We start from the raw sequence: 20,801 nt of genomic DNA on the forward strand, positions 1-20,801 counted from the left end.
CTTGTCTATATAATTAAACTTTAATTATTGCGATGAGAGTCACCTCTCACGTTATCATCTCAAACAACTAGCCTTCTCAAATTGCACTCCTACTTCCTAGTACATAACACCATACTGATGAGATTCATACTGATGATGCATTTATTGAATTAAATAAAAACCCACAGTCTATGTAAATATACCAAAATCACTCTGTGTTTTGTATGACTATATTTTGCTGAAATTATGGCCACAGAATAGGCATTAACAAATTATTTGCGAAATTTTTCTGCAGGATTATTGCCTAAGAAGACAAAGCCTCTGAGTTTAGTCAGCCTTTGTGTTGGAGTTCTTGGAAGACATTTGGAGGATATTATTGCAGATTTGAGTGAAATTGCTATCAACTTGCCAGCTGATATAAAGGTAGGTGGCTAAATCCTTTAATAAGTCATTTATCCTAATGCTCGTACTTGTCAACAATTGAAATTCTAAAGTTATAGTGTTCTCAATGTAAATGTGTGGGAAACAAAGGTTTCTCCAGGATTGCCCGTTTTATTTGCTAAAGAAAAAATATCCTTTGTTGAGGCACCCGGTTAGTATTCTTAAGTGGTTGAAACTTGAAACTTGTGTTCTGCTAAAAAAAAGAACAAAAAAAGAATCCTTCATCTTGCATCATGTACTTTATACATACATACATACAATACAATACAATACAAATAAAGAAGTTAGTTATGCTTATTGACAGATAACAGTGGCAGCTATTGCTAGAAGAAGAAAATTGCTGAATGATGATGTCCTGATCGCATTAGCTGATACTTCCTGGGAAATCTTTGATGTCTCCGGCTCAGATGTCTCTGATTTTGGCTTAATAAAAGCAGCTGAAGTATGTAGATTCATTAAAGCTCTAGATATAAGGTATAGAATCATAACTGTTTTTTTTTTTAAAAAAAAAACAATTACTATGCTTTCATTATAATGCAATCGATCTTTGATGTATGAGAAACAAGAATAAATATGCTGAAAAAATAGGAATTTAAATAAAATTAAAGATACTACGACGGTTCTTAAATAACCGTCTTAGAATGTCTTATTTTCTAAGACGGTTATTTAAGAACCATCTTAGATGTCGTATGCTGATCACAACATATTAAGACGGTTTTTGAAAACCGTCTTAGAAAATAAGACATTTTACAACGGTTCTTTAAATAACCGTCTTAAAATATTTTACTTTCTAAGACGGTTTTTCAAGAATCGTCTTAGATTTCACGTATTAATGACAACATACTAAGACGGGTTGTTGCTTTAGACCGCTTTCGAAAAGGGATCATTTTAAGACGGTTATTTACTAACCGTCTTAGAAAATATAAGTTTCTAAGACAGTTTAGAAACCGTCGTTGTAAGTGTAATGCTATTTTACGATGCTGCATTTTACGACGGTTCAAAACCGTCGTAGAATACCTTATTTAACCGACTTAGAATGTCATATTTGTAGTAGTGTTAACAAGTGCACGTATCCTATTGTGTAAGTTGTCTCTCTTGTGAGAGCTATGATTTGCTCTGAGAATGGCTCAATATGGCTATCTGGTATGCTAGTTGTTTAAAGGCCGACTAGTATAGGACATTGACCGAGCACCCATTATCAAGTAGAAATTTGCATACTAAGAAGTTAGCAACCTCTATCTTAACTACCACCATGGGATCATTGTGACATTGCTCTATCCCTCAAAATCTTCACCTATGAAAGCGATAGGGGGTAGGCTCCTTGTGACCATTTTTTTTGCTGCAACCGAGTTGACAAAATTAAGGTTATGAGCATAGTGCTTATGTGCCGAGTTTGAACTTCTTTCCTCTGTGAATCCTCCAGTTATTGTGTTGATTACACCTTGAAGCCAAGTTTCAAGTGGGGTATTCTCATCCTAACGTTGTGCTTCTATTGCCTCATGAGTCCTACTGTGTTCTCGACTTCTATCTTGTTCTCTTTCATGGTCCTGATCACATGTTATGTCTTTCATGAACTTTTACAGAAGTCCATTTTGGATCAATTTTTCTATTTTTTCTTAGAGATAATGCAATCTTTAGTATTATGACCAGTGACTCGGTAACGTGGGCAAGTGCCACAAGATGGTGTGGTCTGCTCATCGCATATTGAGCTCTAAAACACGTGATAAGCATCACGAATGAATCAATGGAGTTTCTCAATAATCAAGTATACCAATGGAGCGTTGCACCTTTCAACATTATAGGGAACACTCGACACATGATTGCATTGTCATTCATGGACAGATTAATTCATTTGTGTGATGAATGTGTTGACATGTTATTCTGGGTCCGAGAGTCTATCGTAATGATGGATGGTCAACATCTTCCATCCAGGTGGGAGTTAAGCCTCCATAATCTTGTCAGTGAAAGGATGAAGCTAAGTGTCAATATTTGTTGCTCTTTGGACTGGTTGTGTGACAAAGGGGTTCCTTCACATCACATTGCATCAGTCACGTCTTAGTGGGACTTGAACCCATTACCTTTTGCACAATGGCGTACGATTGAACCATTATGTCATTTGCTTGCTCAATCAATATTCTAAATAATATTTCTTATTTATTATTCAACTACGAGTTATTGACTTTTTTATCTAATAATAAAAATTTATAAAGTAAAAAAAAATTGATGAGTAATTAAAAAATCAAATTACATATATTAATTTATTTACATAAATTATTTTGTAATCTTTACTTTTAATTTTATCTTTATATAAATATAAAAGGAAGTAAGTGAGGGTAGTTGTGGAAATATTTTTTTGCAGTAATGAGATGAAAAAAAGCTTTAATTGGTGAAAAAAAAGAACATTTACTCAATCAAACATTTTTAACTCAATTAATTTCTATTGATTTTATAACACTCTAACTCAATCAAATGATGCAAATGTTATAACTCAATTGAAAGGAAAATAAAATATATAGCATAAAAAAACGTGTATCTAATCAAATTTGTATCATAAAAATGTTTTGATCGTTATACCTTTCAATCACCAGAATTAATGTATATGGTTTTTTTATATATAACTTCTACTTATCATTATAAATAAATAAACAATTCATGGAACCCATTGTGATTTTGTTTTTATTTCTTTCATCTAGTCGATTTCCAAACTTGTTGAGATATAATGACAAGTGTATAGGAAAGATAATGGGTAGGGTTTGTTGGGTCCTATAATACTTGTTCCGATACTCGTGTATAAAAATAATACTCATATTCAGTCTCATACCTGCATGGGTAATCATTTTAATTTTCATCCTTATACCCACTGGGTACCTATATACTTATACCTGCATACACAATCTACACTTTACTTATGTAAGGTTAATAATAGTAAATCAATAAAAAAATTAATTAAAACAATTACTAGAATTATAGTAAAAATTCATTCTTAAATAATTCAAACATAACATTAAAAACATACACTCATAATGTTAAAAACAAACAAACAAAACATTGATTCGTTCGAACTCAAATCATAAATAAATAAAATTACAAAAATAATCATTTAACATAGTGATGGTTAAAGTTAATATTCTCATCGCTTAACAAAAACTCTAATTAAAGATTTAGTATTTTTCACTCTCAGATAGTTATATTGTTAAAGATTAGAGATTTAGTGTATTAGTCTTAAAAAATATAATTATTTTTCACAATAAATTATATGTATATATAAATAATATTATGATATGTGCAGGATATGGTGGGTTGGATACGTACTATAGTAAATTGGTAGGTATAAACCTGCCAAATACCTTTTTTACTTTAAGCTATTACTACCTTAGCGCTTGACACTTTTTCACCTAAACATACTTAGTGAGAGAGAAAAGAAAGAAGTGTAAAATAGGAAGAGAAAAAAATAATTACTTAATGAGGTGTTTAGAGTTGAGAAATGTTTACCCATAACTGATCTACCATTTTCTTTTGGAGAAATTACTAATTTAGTTAACGAGGGGTATTATTGTATGGCGTTAGCATCTTGAAACAATGAGAATGTGACTTAAGACACAAACGTGATTTACAGCTAGCTAGGTCCACCAAATTAACTTTGTGGCTCTTTGTTTATCCACTTATTATATTGAAAACCTGAGCATAGAAATACTAAAAAACAACAGAAGAAATGGGCGATTGCAAAAAGAATTCCACATTTCCAAGGATTCATATGCATGTAGCGGAGCAATAATGAATGAATTTAATTTGGATTTCCCCAAGAAATTTTGGAAGCTGAAAAGGTTATATGTGAATGTAACCAACACTAAGGGGCTTCCTATATAAGCCTAGGTAGTGAGGACCCTTTTCATCAACTTCCAAGTATCTGTGATTTTTCTTCACCGTAGTGGTATTTTTAGCGAAGCAACTAGTTGCCATCACCACCTTTAGGTTAAGATGGGTTGGATCCCTTTCTTAATCATTGTTGTTTCATTTTTGCAATTTACCATTCAAGTTTTTACCCATTGGGGTTGAATATGCTTTTGATCGAGAGGATCCGCAGTAGCATTCGGGTGTTTGTGATATATGGTTCTCCGGTCATATATAGTGATTAGTACTATGAAGGTTGCAACAAAGTCCTTTTTGATGTTGTCTAGGAATGGACTTTGCTTATATGAAGATTTGTCAATAAAATATGGATCCTCTCTTATTATGTTGTCGTTCCTATTATCAGTTATGTAGTTGAAATTAAAGCAATGAAAGCATGAGGTTATGTTATTTATCTGTTTGTCTTTTGTTCTTTGATGTTTCAACTACTTCTCCTTGTTTACATATTTTCTCGGTTAACACTAATTTGTTCTTTAATTGTTCAAATCAGATCGATATTAAATATGCTGTAGTTTTATTTTTTTGATGAGAAACATGTTATAGTTCTTAAATATGTGTTCTTTATACATCGTACTCTACTCTTGTAGGTAGTGGTGTGGAATATTTTGTTTTCAAACAGAGTTTGTGTAGTTGTGGTTGTTAATTTTACTTCAGGTCATGTTAAGCGTAGACAATTTGGCAATTCAGCGTAGGTACTTGTGGTAACTGCAAAAACTCCATGATCGCATTATATATTGAATGACTTCTAATTGCTTTCTTTGGTTGAGTACTTTTATTTGAACCACTCGGTAAATGGTATAACTTGCAAAGACTAAAATATACACAATTGAAATGCATCCGTAGAATAGAGTGGAATGTGTTTTTGTAAAATAAGAAATTGGGTTAAACTGGTTGGTTTGAAAAATTAAGTAAATGATTGAATTTGTACACAGCCAGTGTTAAATTTTTAGGTACTGCATATTATTGTTGCTAGCTAAGATGTTAACATAACGATGGTCTTTAATAGTTTTGATGCCTTTGCACCTCAATCCTTTTTTATATAAATAAAAATATAATATGTAGAATATATTAAAACAATTTCATCAAAATACAGGAAATATTAAAACTAGAGATTACGAACTCTAGCATCTGTTAATTACTAAGTTACAGTTATTTATTTGGATATACTTTTTGTTATAAGAATCAGATTTATTAATTTGAAAGCTTTTTGCATCGTTAGGTACGTAAGTTAGGTACCAATATGAAATTATGTGACACACGGTCTAATTATGACATATATGGAAACACTGTTTGACTTTGACATTATATAGACATAAACACAAGACAAAATAGTTAGGAGTTTTTTTTGCATAACAATATAAACATATGATTTCTTTAATTGACTCCAGATAAAAAATAGGATTAAGCGTCTTTTATTACCGATAAAATTTAGATAAAGGAAATGCTAAAATGCACCCAAGCTATTTCTTAATATCCACACAAAGGTTGTTTTCTATCAAAACTGTGCAAATATGAATTCGTGCGTTTCGTGCAGGTTGTGTTTCGTGCAAAATAACATTGTTAGACAATTGTATTATTTTGAATATATTATTATTAAAGTAATTATTATCATATTTAATGTATTATCTTTTCTCTCTCACGTCTTTTATGTTTAAAGTTAAAATTTTATTGCGTGATACTTATAACATGTCATATATCTTCCTTTTATCACACTTGTTTTTTATTTTATTAATACAACTTATAAGTATAATATATTAATACTTCATTTTTTCCAATATTTTCATTATAATTGTTAATTAAAAATTATAAAGAAATAATATAATTGTTAATTGAAATTATAAAAATTAAAATTTCAAAATTTTAAACGAACTTTAAAGTTAATAAATAATAAATATATTAAAATATTAATAATTATTTTTTAATTAATTAAAAAATCTATACTCTATATTCACTTTCGATACACCGTTTTTATTTATTTAAACTTTAGAGAAATTAATTTTTATTTATTTAATATGATTGAATTATGTAAAAATAAAAAGAGTCTTTCCATTTTAATCAATTTAGTTGTTAGATATGAATTTAGTTTCAATTACTAAAAAATTGATTTCTATTTCAATAAAATATACTCTTATATTACAAATTTAAAGTAATAAAGACAATAGGATATGGGTTTGTGATAATCTAAATGTTTTAATTTAATTTTTATAATTTTATTTATTATTTATAATTATCAATTATACTCTTTATCTATAAGTTTTAATTAAATTATAATAAAAGTATTGGAAAAAAATTAGAAGTATTATATTTATAAGTTCCGGAATAAACATGAAATTTCATCAAGATATTATGTTATATTAAATAGACTAAGAATATTTTTAATTTTTTTAAAGGTTTTATTAGTTTTTCCAATTTATTAAGAATATTTTCAATCAATTGTGGGAGCAAGAGATAAAAAATAAAGGGAGACCAAAACAAGACATCAAAGAAAGTGAAGAGTATTTTTACGTAATTAATATAAAAAATTAATTATTTAAACAAATAATATAATAAAAAATTATTAACACAGATGATACAATTATTTTTCATGTTGAGAAATCAATTCTTTGGAACCCATAGAGTTCTAAACTAAGGTTCTTTTTTAAACAATGCATTATAAAATCTTTAGGGAACCAATTTCATAACATGTGTTTTCTTTTTCAAAGTAAAATTAACATGATTTTTACTTAATTAATATAAAAAATTAATTATTTACACAAATAATACAATAAAAAATTATTAACACAGATTATAAAATTATTTTTCATGTTGAGAAATTAATTATTGGGAACCGATAGAGTTTTAAACTAAGGTTCTTTTTTAAACAATGCATTATAAAATCTTTAGGGAACCAATTTCATGTGTTTTCTTTTTCAAAGTAAAATTAACGTGATTTTTTTATTTCTCTTAACTTTTTATTTGTTTTTTTTAAAAGTTAACTTGTTTTTTCGTGTTTTAATTTTTTATTTTACTAATTTAAATATATTATTTTATAAAAAATATAATTTATCTAGAATAGTATTTAAAAAAAAATTAATTCATTAATGAAACTCAACATAACTAAAAAAAGTATTGTATGGACTATCATATGATTTATATTGTATTTAAATTTATTTAAATATATTCCTTGTTATGATTTATAACTATAAAATGTTTTTGCTTAACTAATCTTTCAGAAAAAAAGCTCAATATAAATATCTAAATACTCATAAAATATGATGATGTATATTAAAATTATTGCTTATATGGACTATGGATATGCATTTTTCGGAAAAATACAAATTTAAAAAAAATGCAGTATAATATCTTACGGATTAAAAAGCATCCTTATAAAGAAATAAACACGGTCAATGAAATAAAAAGAACCATTTTAAATTTTCTTACATCATATTTTTATTAATTTTCTTACTTATTAAATATTTTTTTAAGAAAAATGCATATATTTTTAAGTGATCTAATTCTTTTTTATAAAAGATTAAGAGAATACTACTATTAGATTACCAGAAGCAAAATACAATTAGAATAATGTAGGCCTTATAATTCATGCTTGACTTCCAGTACAACTAACTCTATTGGATCTTAGGAATTTTTGTGAAAAGTCATCAAATCTAGAAATTGACAAACAAGGACATAGAGACATTACTGAATTAAACAAATTAAATAAATAAAATATGTTCAATTTTAATAGTATACATTGATGATTGATGTAAAACTATAAGTACTTAAATATAATAAAGCTTATGTAAACATCATAATCCTTTGTGACTAATGCGATTAAAGTATATAATCTTTTAAAAAAGTAACAACAAAATTCCAATGATCAACTGAAAGTTTATTCTAAAAAAGTAACAAGTAGTTTGTGCAATGACTACACAAATTCATCACACATCAAATCAATGATTTCATTAGGTGTTCTTGGTTTCCTTGGTATGGACATTAGGACAAGGATTTCATCTAGAGAATGCCCAAAAGTTACATTTAACTAAATCGGATCTTTGGTACTAAATTATGAATAGACGAAAAACATTTTTCTAACATCATCATCGTGTTTGTGTTCCATACAATTGTATTCAACACAACCATCACCTACGTAGATTGGTTGACAGTAAAATGATTTATTAAAATTTTGTAACCTCCGTTGGCATCAAAACTTATTTTCCTTAAGGTGGCAAGCAACATGTCTTCACTTATTATGATGACTTTTGGATTAGCAGTGTATTTAAACACCATCCCTTCATATTATGGAATCATGTCACCATTGCAATACACTACACTGGATACACTCCGTATTTTAAGCAATACGATGAACATCAAACAAAGGTGTTGAGTTGTATCTAACCCCTATTGCTATATATATTAGGTGATCAAGTGTTCTCCCGTGACTCATACCAACGACTGAGATCATATCGACAATATAAACAATTTAGATTGAGTCTGAGTCTTATTTAATTACGTTTGGTTTGTGCAATTCGAAAAAAAATAGTTTTCAATAAAATTGTCTCGTAGAAAGCATTGTCCAGTCATATTGTCTCGAAACAAGTAATGTGAGATCAAATGGTATGGGAAAAAGCAATATTGGGTTAAATCGTCTCGAAAAAATTAATGCTCAGTCAATTCATATGAGAAAAATGCAGTGCTCATTGTTTTAAATGCATTATTCAGTATTCTTCATTCAATTAACAAGGGAAAACTGACAATCATCATAATAAGACATAATTAACAAGGTCCATTAATGTCATTTGTGTCCACTAGTTCCACATCTGAGAGATTTCCTATTTCTTGTCGGCTGTCGATGTACTCGTCCATGCTCTTGTGGTTGAAGTTGTTCATCAGAAACAACAGGTTGCTCTTCCTTGATGAAGTGATTAGTGGATGAAGGTATAAGCATACTTTGCATGTACGTATTAGCAGACTCCAGTGTTCGAAGATCTTTACCAATAAGGTTGCTCATAAATTCTTCTCCACTAGCACTTAATACATGTGGATTGTACCTATAATCTTCTTGATGGTGATGAGGTTGTTTCGTGAATTCAAATGATTGAGGATGTGGTTGTAGTCTTTCATCATGCATGCTGGCAATGACTGGTGGGCTTTGTTGTGGAGGATGTGGTTCAGTTTCCATGTTTGGAGTTAAGCGAGATGTATATTAAAATTATTACTTATATGGACTATGGATATGCATTTTTTTGGAAAAATACAAATTTTAAAAAAATGCAGTATAATATCTTACCTATTAAAAAGCATCCTTATAAAAAGATAAACACGGTCAATGAAATAAAAAGAACCATTTTAAATTTTCTTACATCATATTTTTTTTAAATTTTCTTACTTGTTAAATATTTTTTTTAAGAAAAATACATATATTTTTAAGTGATCTAATTCTTTTTTTTTATAAAAGATTAAGAGAATACTACTATTAGATTACCAGAAGCAAAATACGATTAGAATAATGTAGGCCTTATAATTCATGCTTGACTTCCAGCACAACTCACTCTATTGATCTTAGGAATTTTTGAGAAAAGTCACCAAATCTAGAAATTGACAAAGAAGGAATAATATAATTGTTAATTGACAAACAAGGAATAATTATTTTTTAATTAATTAAAAAATCTATATTCTATATTCACTTTCGATACACTGTTTTTTTTTATTTTAACTGTAGAGAAATTAATTTTAATTTATTTAATATGATTGAAATATAAAAAAGAGTCTTTCCATTTTAATCAATATTTAGTTGTTAGATATGAACTTAGTTTCAATTACTAAAAAATTGGTTTCTATTTCACTAAAATATACTCTTACATTACAAATTTTAAGTAATAAAGACAATAGGACATTGGTTTGTGATAATCTAATTATTATAATTTAATTTTTATAATTTTATTTATTATTTATAATTATCAATTATAATTTAATTTTTCTATTTCAATAAAATATACTCTTGCACTTGATTTTTATTGACTTGGAGAAAGCGTATGATAGAGTGCCTAGAGAGATTTTGTGGAAAGCTCTAGAGATGAAAGGGGTTAGGGTTGCATATATTCGAGCTATCCAAGATATGTATGATAGGGTATCGACTAGTGTTAGGACACAGGGTGGAGAGTCAGACGATTTTCCCATCACAATTGGTTTGCATCAAGGGTCAACCCTTAGCCCCTACCTTTTTACCTTAATTCTGGATGTCCTCACGGAACAAATCCAAGAGATAGCGCCGAGATGCATGCTTTTTGCAGATGACATAGTCCTCCTTGGAGAGTCGAGGGAGGAGTTGAATGAGAGGTTGGAAACTTGGAGACGAGCTCTAGAAACACATGGCTTTCGCCTAAGCAGAAGCAAATCGGAGTATATGGAATGTAAGTTCAACAAAAGTAGGAGGGTATCTAACTCAGAGGTGAAAATAGGAGACCATATTATCCCTCAAGTCACACGGTTTAAATATCTTGGGTCTGTAATACAGGATGATGGAGAAATTGAAGGGGATGTGAATCATCGCATTCAAGCAGGATGGATGAAATGGAGAAAAGCATCGGGGGTGTTATGTGATGCAAAGGTACCGATCAAGCTAAAGGGAAAGTTTTATCGGACTGCGGTAAGACCGGCGATTTTGTACGGAACAGAATGTTGGGCGGTCAAGAGCCAACATGAGACTAAAGTAGGTGTAGCGGAGATGAGGATGTTGCGGTGGATGTGTGGTAAGACTCGACAGGATAAAATTAGAAACGGAGCTATTAGAGAGAGGGTTGGAGTAGCGCCTATTGTAGAGAAGATGGTGGAAAATAGACTTAGGTGGTTTGGGCATGTAGAGAGAAGACCGGTAGACTCTGTAGTGAGGAGAGTAGACCAGATGGAGAGAAGGCAAACAATTCGAGGCAGAGGAAGACCCAAAAAGACTATAAGAGAGGTTATCAAGAAGGATCTCGAACTTAATGATTTGGATAGAAGTATGGTACTTGATAAAACATTATGGCGGAAGTTGATCCATGTAGCCGACCCCACCTAGTGGGATAAGGCGTTGTTGTTGTTGTTGTTGTATACTCTTTATCTATATGTTTTAATTAAATTATAATAAAAGTATTGAAAAAAATAGAAGTATTATATTTATAAGTTCCGGAAAGTAACAATGGTGTTATAAAGGAAGGTATATGACATGTATAAAAATTTAGTTTTTTTTTTAATTTTACACGTAAATGACATGAGAAAGAGAAAATGATGCATCAAATGTGATAATAAATGTATTAACGATGAAATTTAAAATAAAATAATTGTCTAAACTTTATTGGTATTGAAAATTGGATTGTTTAATTTAATCCTATTTTTTATTTGGGGCCTATCAAACAAATATTCCATAAAAAAACATGAAATTCCATTAAGATGTTATATTTTATTATAATAAAGAGACTAAGAATATTTTTTTAAAGGTTTTATTAGTTTTTTAAATTTATTAAGAATATTTTCAATCAATTGTAGGAGCAAGAGATAAAAAATAAAGGGAGAACAAAACAAGAGATAAAAGAAAGTGAAGAGTTTTTTTTTTATGTAATTAATACAAAAAAAATTAATTATTTACATAAATAATACAATAAAAATTATATAAATAAATGATACAAATTATTGTTCATGTTGAGAAATCAATTCTTGGGGAACCGATAAAGTTCTAAGCTAATTTTTTTTTAACAATGCCTTATGAAATCAGTTACTAGGGAACCAATTTCATAACATGTAGTTTTTTTTTAAAAATAAAATTAACATGATTTATTTTATTTATTTTAATTTTTATTTGTTTTTTAAATTGTTTTCTACTTTTACTTACAATTTTTTTAAAAAAATTAAATTGTTTTTATGTTTTAATTTTTTATTTTAGTAATTTATATATATTAATTTATAAAAAATATAATTTATCTAGAATAGTATTTTTAAAAAACAATTAATTCATAAATGAAACTCAACATAGCTAAAAAAATATTGTATGGACTATCATATGATTTATATTGCATTTAAATTTATTTAAATATATTCCTTGTTATGATTTATAACTATAATATATTTTTGTTTAACTAATGTTTAAGAAAAAAAACTCAATATAAATATCTAAATACTCATAAAATATGATGATGTATATTAAAATTATTACTTATATGAACTATCGATATGCATTTTCGGAAAAATACAAATTTAAAAAATGTAGCAAAATATCTTAGCTATTAAAAAGCATCCTCTTAAAGAAATAAGCACGGTCAATGAAATAAAAAAGAAACATTTTAAATTTTCTTACATCAATGATTTCATCATGTGTTCATGGTTTCCTTGGTATGTGCAGCAGGACAAGGATTTCATTTGGAGAATGTCTAAAAGTTACATTCAACTAAATTACACCTTTGGTACTAAATTATAAATAGATGAAAAAAAAATTTCTCACATCATCGTCGTGTTTGAGCTCTATATAGTTGTATTCAACACAACCATCACCTACGTAGATTGATTGATGGTAAAAACATTTATTAAAATTTTGTAACCTTTGTTGGTGTCAGCAATTATTTTCCTTAAGGTAGCAAGCGACATGTCCTCACTTATTATGATGACTTTTGGATTAGTATGGCATTCAAACATTATCCCTTCATATTATGAAATTATGTCAGCATTGCAATACTAGAGTGGATACACTCTCCATGTTTTAAGCAATACGGTGAATATCAAACAAAGGTGTTGAGTTGTATCTAACCCCTATTGTTATATATATTAGGTGATCAAGTGTTCTCCCGTGACTCATACCAACGACTGAGATCATATCAATAATATAAACAATTTAGATTGAGTCTGAGTCTTATTTAATTATGTTTGATTTGTGCAATTAAAAAAATAATTTTCAATAAAATTATCTCATAGGAAGCATTGTCCAGTCACATTGTCTCAAAACAAGCAATATGAGATCAAATGGTATGGGAAAAAGCAATGTTGGGTTAAATCGTCTTGAAAAAATCAATGCTTAGTCAATTCATATCAGAAAAATGCAATGCTCATTGTTTTAAATTCATTATTCAGTGTTCATTCAATTAAGAAGGGAAAACTAACAATCATCATAATAGGAAACAAGGTCCATTAATGTAATTTGTGTCCACCAGTTCCACATCTGGGAGATTGTCTATTTCTTATTGGCTATCGATGTACTCGTCCATGCTCTTGTGGTTGAAGCTGTTCATCAGAAACAACAGGTTGCTCTTCCTAGACAAAGTGATTGGTGGATGAAGGTATATGCCTACTTTGCATGTATGTATAAGTAGACTCTAGTGTTCAAAGATCTTTACCAATAAGGTTGTTCATAAAGTCTTCTCCGCTAGCACTTAATACCTATGGATTGTACCCATAATCTTCTTGATGATGATGAGGTTATGGCGTGAATTCAAATAATTGAGGATGTGGTTGTAGTCTTTCATCATGCATGCTGGCAGCAACTGGTGGTCTTTGTTGAGGAGGATGTGGTTCAGTTTCCATGTCTGGAGTTGAGCGAGATGTGGCGGCAATGTTTGGATGAGTTGAAAACTGTGTTAGACAAATTTTTGAATTTGCTTGGTACCAATTCATGTAGTGACTCATATGTTCAATATTTCCTAGAATTGGTTGGTTGATTAACACATTTGTGTCTTTCCTTCTAAATTGCAATCCATTATTGATGCTCCTCTGCCCAATTTGTGTCCCTATGTCCTCTTATGTCAGTATGATGGGTTTTGTCAAGATTGGACCATGATCCTATCAATTTGTTGCCATACTACCATTGGAAAACATATTAAAGTGACATAACGAGTCCATATTTTGAAATCCTTGTATAGATGTTTTGGCAGAAATAACTTATACCCTCTGCAAGGCATCCAATGGAATTGAAAAATAACTTGTGTTAGTAATTTTAAAAACAATGTAATTATCATTTGAATAAATAAAATAAAAACCAAATGGTTCAACCTTCTCGTTACGCATGTTGTCGAATCTTGACCTGTAGCCTATAGCATCACTGCGTGGGATTCAAGAAAATCGTAGTCTTCTATCACTCCATCTAGTGAAATGTAATATGTTAGTGTCAAATACATTACCAAAAATGGACTTTGTTTGAGTGAGAATTTTGTGATTACCTAGGTGTACGTGGATATAACGGCTAGTGCTCGACCCTTGGTTGAATGAATGGCATGTGATACCATGCCCAAGACTGTAACAACATTGTACATCCTCCCATTTTTTTGGATGTGGGATAAATTGTTCTACACATTTCTCGGTACAAATGTGCTAAACATGCCAAACCCCAACTATATTAGCTAGCCTAATGAAGATATGCTAACAGAGGTAAATACATCAAGTGAACTCTATTCCCTGACTTATCTAGCATCAACACCCCACTAAAGTGTCATAGACTTTAATCTGCCTGAGCTTTGCAACATCTTAAAACCCAGTTTGAATCAACAAAGATTCAATTCTGGGATCTAAACAAGGCATAGCTTGAGCATATGACTGGATTACATCATCAGTTATCTACAAAAATCAAAATAATAACAACACTAATATTTGTAAATCATAACATAATTAATGTTCAATTAAACAATTTATTACATACTTCTCCAAATCTAATGTGTTTTTTCCAAAGAAGAGGAGCACTTGTAGAATCCATGGCTTAGGTTTGGTAGTAACATTAAGAAGAAGTTAAAATGGATATATGAGAACTGAAGAAAGTGAGTTTATGAGTTAGTGTATATGTGTAAATCATGAAGATTTTGATGATATCAAGAAGAATTTGCTTGAGAAAGAGGGAGATGTAAATCATGCAAGCTTTGATGGTGTCGAGAAGAAATAACATGTTTGTCATCATCAAAAAGGGGGAGAATGTGAATGTATGTATACATGATTTTGATGATGTCAAAGAAGAATCTAACAAGGCTACTTCAAATGATAAGCATTTGCTTCAAGAATAATTCAAGATTGCTTCAACAAACAAATCCTTGTTTCAAGATTCACTAAAGACCAAGCCTTGCCTTAAAACAAAGTGCTTTCAAGACATGCAAGGCTCTGGTAATCGATTACCAGGAAGTGTAATCGATTACCCGAAGACAGGGTTGAGAAATAGCTGTTGAAAAAGGTTTTGAATTTGAATTTTCAACATGTAATCGATTACCATATGTCTGTAATCGATTACCAGCAACGAAACTTTGGAAATTCAAATTCAAAAGTCATAACCCTTCAAATTATAACTGTGTAATCGATTACACAAACATTGTAATCGATTACCAGTGGAAAGTTTTCAGAAAATCTGCCAACAATCACATCTTTTCATTAGATTTGTGAATGGTCATCAAAGGCCTATAAATAGGTGACTTGGGCACGAATTTTAGACATAGAGTTTTGCTTGACAAAACTGTCTTATCCTCTCAAAAGACAATGAGAGAGATTCCAAAAGAACTTCATTGTCAAATGCTCTCTCCAAAGAAATCCTTGGCCAAACACTTGCAAAATCTATAAGGATTCCTACATGATCTTTATTGTAATATTCTTCTCTTGAAGAGAGAATTCTTCTTCCATTCTTCTTATTCAATGAGATTGGTTAAGAGACTGTGAGTCTCTTGTTGTAAAGGATTCCTGAACACAAGGGATGGGTTGTCCCTGTGTGGTTCAGACTTTGTAATGGATTTTACAAAGATAGTGAAAATCTCAAGTGGGTTGCTTGAGTACTGGACGTAGGCACGGGTTGTGGCCGAACCAGTATAAAACTGTGTTTGCATTCTCTCTTCCCTTATCTTGTTTATGTTATTGCAATCAATTTTTCCTTGCATGTTTATAGAACATTATTAAATTGATTGTTGTTGCTTCTTCTGCATTCTAAGCCTATCCCTCTTAAGATTATTGAGGCCACAAGGTCCAACAAGTGGTATCAGAGCGGGATTCTTGTATAAAGTTTAAAAACTTCAAGAATAGATATGGCCTCAACCAAATTTCCATTTTCTGAGGAAAATTCTATCAATAGGCTCTTATGTTCAATGGTGAGGGTTATCATTATTGGAAAACCCGAATGCAGATCTTTAGTGAAGCCATAGATCTAAAGATATGGGAAGCCATTGAATTTGATTCATTCATTCCTACAATGGTTGAGAGAAATGCAACTACATAAAAAAAAAAAACTAGAGAAGAAAGAAGATGATGATGAAAGAAGAAAGAAGAAGGTTCCTCTTTAGCCCCAAAATGCTGAGTGCGATCAACTTAGGCACATGAGATTCAATTGTCCTGTGTTTAAAAGAAGAATGGAAAAATCCGACAAGATGAATTTCAAAGAGAAGAAAGAAAAGAAAGGATATATCACTTGGGAAGATAATGTCATAAATTATTCAAGTGATTCAAAGAAGAAAATCATAAGTCTGGGTATCATGATGAAAGACTATGAAAATGGAGAAGAGCAAACTCGATACATTGATAGCAATTTCTCCAAACACATGGCATGCATCAAATTTTATTCATATTTCTCTCCAAGATAAATGAATATGTGATTTATGAAGACAACAAACGAAGGCCACATTTCTCCCCAAGAAAAGTGAATATGCGATTTATGGAGACAACAAACAAAGGCCACTTGATCAACAACCGCAACAAGTAATATCAAATGATACCAACAGGTCACTTGTCTTTGATTGATTAGTTTTGATGCTTGTTTTCTACTTGAGTTTAGACTGTCCTTGATGATTGTGATTGAATTTGATTGACTGTGTTTGATGATTGATTGATTGTATTTTTTATTGTGTGTTTGATTGTCTTTGATGTTTGTTCCTGATTGAGTTTTTGATTATTTTTAAAGAATCTATTAAACTTTTCAAATTAGTTTCATGTTTTAAGAAAACTATTTAAAATTTAGAAAAGGAAATTTTGAAATTGAAATTTGAAATTGAAAATTGAAATTTGAAAAGTTAAATTTGAAAATTGAAAATTAAAATTTGAAATTTGAAATTAAAATTTGGAAGTTGGAAGTTGGAAGTAGTTATTGGAAGTTGAAAGTTAAAAATGGAAGTTGAAAGTTGGAAGTGGAAGTTACTGGAAGTTGGAAGTTGGAAATGAAAGTTATTGGAAGTTGAAAGTTGAAAATGGAGGTTGGAAGTTGGAAGGGGAAGTTACTAAAAGTTGAAATTGGAAATTGGAATTTAAAATTTAAAATTTAAATTTTAAAATTTGAAATTTGAAATTTGAATTTTTTTTTAATAATAGAAATTATTGTGTATAGTTAGTTGATTGTTAATTTAATTAATTTGATTTGAAATATTTGATGATTGATTGTGTTTGATTGTGTTTGATTGATGTGTTATTGTACTTGTTTTTGCTTGATTAATATTGAATGATTGTTTTAATGCCTTTTGGTATCACTTGATTCTCATACATTGCAACAAGTGGTAACATCTTTCTCCTTTCTATTCATGATTTGTTTTTGATGTTGACAAAGGGGGAGAGAAAGATAAAAGATAAAATAGTAAGAAAAATTATCTATTGTTTTTATGAGACAACTTTTTATATATGAAAAATATGAAATCTTCAATTGTCTCATATAAGCAATCATTGTAAAACCAAGGGGGAGTAAACTATATGCAAATAGATATTTTCTTTGTTGTTGCTCCTAACCTACAGGTGGTTGTCATCATCAAAAAGGGGGAGAATGTAAATCATGAAGCTTTTGATGATATCAAGAAGAATTTGCTTGAGAAAGAGGGAGATGTAAATCATGCAAGCTTTGATGGTGTCGAGAAGAAATCACATGTTTGTCATCATCAAAAAGGGGGAGAATGTGAATGTATGTATACATGATTTTGATGATGTCAAAGAAGAATCTAACAAGGCTACTTCAAATGATAAGCATTTGCTTCAAGAATAATTCAAGATTGCTTCAACAAACAAAGCCTTGTTTCAAGATTCACTAAAGACCAAGCCTTGCCTTAAAACAAAGTGCTTTCAAGACATGCAAGGCTCTGGTAATCGATTACCAGGAAGTGTAATCGATTACCCGAAGCAGGGTTGAGAAATAGCTGTTGAAAAAGGTTTTGAATTTGAATTTTCAACATGTAATCGATTACCATATGTCTGTAATCGATTACCAGCAACGAAACTTTGGAAATTCAAATTCAAAAGTCATAACCCTTCAAATTATAACTGTGTAATCGATTACACAAACATTGTAATCGATTACCAGTGGAAAGTTTTCAGAAAATCTGCCAACAATCACATCTTTTCATTAGATTTGTGAATGGTCATCAAAGGCCTATAAATAGGTGACTTGGGCACGAATTTTAGACATAGAGTTTTGCTTGACAAAACTGTCTTATCCTCTCAAAAGACAATGAGAGAGATTCCAAAAGAACTTCATTGTCAAATGCTCTCTCAAAAGAAATCCTTGGCCAAACACTTGCAAAATCTATAAGGATTCCTACATGATCTTTATTGTAATATTCTTCTCTTGAAGAGAGAATTCTTCTTCCATTCTTCTTATTCAATGAGATTGGTTAAGAGACTGTGAGTCTCTTGTTGTAAAGGATTCCTGAACACAAGGGATGGGTTGTCCCTGTGTGGTTCAGACTTTGTAATGGATTTTACAAAGATAGTGGAAATCTCAAGTGGGTTGCTTGAGTACTGGACGTAGGCACGGGTTGTGGCCGAACCAGTATAAAACTGTGTTTGCATTCTCTCTTCCCTTATCTTGTTTATGTTATTGCAATCAATTTTGCCTTGCATGTTTATAGAATATTATTAAATTGATTGTTGTTGCTTCTTCTGCATTCTAAGCCTATCCCTCTTAAGATTATTGAGGCCACAAGGTCCAACAATATGATGACAATACATGCATTGTACTTATAGAATAATGTAATAGTAACACAATTCATTCATTGAGATCTTGGTAGTTGGTTTTGTCAATGGGATCTTGGTCGTTCAACATGCGTTGCTTCAATTGGTGATATCTAGGCTAGTCATTTTGGTGGTGGGATCTTGGTCGTTCAACGTGTGTTGCTTTAATCGGTGATATCTAGGATGTTTATTTTTTCAGTGGGATCTTGGCCGTTCTTTTTGAAGTGTATATGACAAGACATTAAACACTATAAGTATAGTCTTCACTGAGCCAATTTGATTCATCACATCAATCAAAAACCTTACTACTACCCTAAACCCTAAACCATGACTTCATCATCAGTCAATGCGATTGTGTATTACAACGGCACCATCACATCAACTAAACATGGTTCAACTTTTGAAAGAGGTTCACCAAAGATTGTTCAACTTGACAATAGAATGTCCCTTGATGCCTTGAAACAAGCTATTGTAAACAAGATTAGTCTACCAAATGGTAAAGTGGTCAAGGATACATTTTCGATTACCTATATCATTTTTAGCGATTGTTAGCAATACAATGGATGCATATTGTACGATGATGAGAATGTAATGACTATGTTTTCTATGTTCAACTTGACTATGTTTTCTACCTCACATGCCTTGAGTTATATATTACCATCGTAGACATACCCACACAAACATGTGCACATCCACCACCAGTTTTTGCAAGCTCTTTGAATATTGGAGGGTTTGGATGAATACCTTGATGAAGTAATGAACCTTGAATCGAGTTTTTCCCCTCCACCCCCAATTTATTTGATTGTTATTTTATTATTTAATGATTTGTTATCGTCATGTGTGTTTTTTATTGTTGTATTATTGAGTTGTCATCATGTGTGTTTTAATGCCAAAAGTTTGAAGTATGGATTGTTTATTTGAAGTTTTAGTAATTTTTTCTTGTTTTCGGCCACTTTGTTAAAGCATTTGAGGGTTGAATCGAGACCCAAAAGTTGTCTTAATGGATTAGTTGACATGAAAACTATGAGAATGACACATTATTTTAACCAAAATAGTAGATACACATAACAATCTAAGTGTCAAAAATTACTCTCATGGATTGAAATCTTGAAGTTTTAGTACTTTTTTCTTCTTTTTGGCCACTTTGTTAATGCGGTTGATGGCCGAATCGAGATCCGAAAGTTGTCTTAATGGCTTCATTGACATAAAAATTGGTTTGTCTTGTTTTTGGCCACTTTGTTAATACGTTTGAGGGCCGAATCAAGACCTAACAATTGTCTTAATGGCTTCATTGACATGAAAAATATAGGGATGAAACACTATTTTAACCAAAATAGTTGATACATATAACAGTTTAAGTGCCACAACTTGCCCTCATGGATTTAAATCTTGAAGTTTTAGTAATTTTTTTCTTGTTTTTGACTGCTCTGTTAATGTGTTTGATGACTGAATTCTAACCCAAAAGTTGTCTTAATGGCTTCATTGAAATGAAAACTATAGGAACGAAACATTATTTTAACAAAAATAGTTGATACACATAACACTCTAAGTGCAAAAAGTTGCTCTTATGGATTGAAATCTTGAAGTTT

The 20,801-nt window shown here is 30.5% G+C and overlaps 1 protein-coding gene across 1 annotated transcript; it reads left to right on the forward strand.

Moving 5' to 3' along the window:
• Positions 1 to 32: 32 nt before the first annotated feature.
• LOC114420562 lies at positions 33 to 1,591 on the forward strand. The gene is made up of 4 exons (XM_028386427.1): positions 33 to 50; positions 241 to 402; positions 725 to 894; positions 1,573 to 1,591. The coding sequence occupies exons 1-4, from the start codon at positions 33 to 35 to the stop codon at positions 1,589 to 1,591; spliced, it is 369 nt and encodes a 122-aa protein (XP_028242228.1).
• Positions 1,592 to 20,801: the final 19,210 nt, after the last annotated feature.

Source organism: Glycine soja, chromosome 7 (genome assembly GCF_004193775.1).
Source record: "Glycine soja cultivar W05 chromosome 7, ASM419377v2, whole genome shotgun sequence".
Classification (NCBI taxonomy): Eukaryota; Viridiplantae; Streptophyta; class Magnoliopsida; order Fabales; family Fabaceae; genus Glycine; species Glycine soja.

Excerpts from the sequence above, each read along its gene's own strand:
- LOC114420562 (XM_028386427.1), top strand. Across the intron at positions 403-724 it reads ACTTGCCAGCTGATATAAAG|ATAACAGTGGCAGCTATTGC; the intron begins GTAGGTGGCTAA and ends GCTTATTGACAG.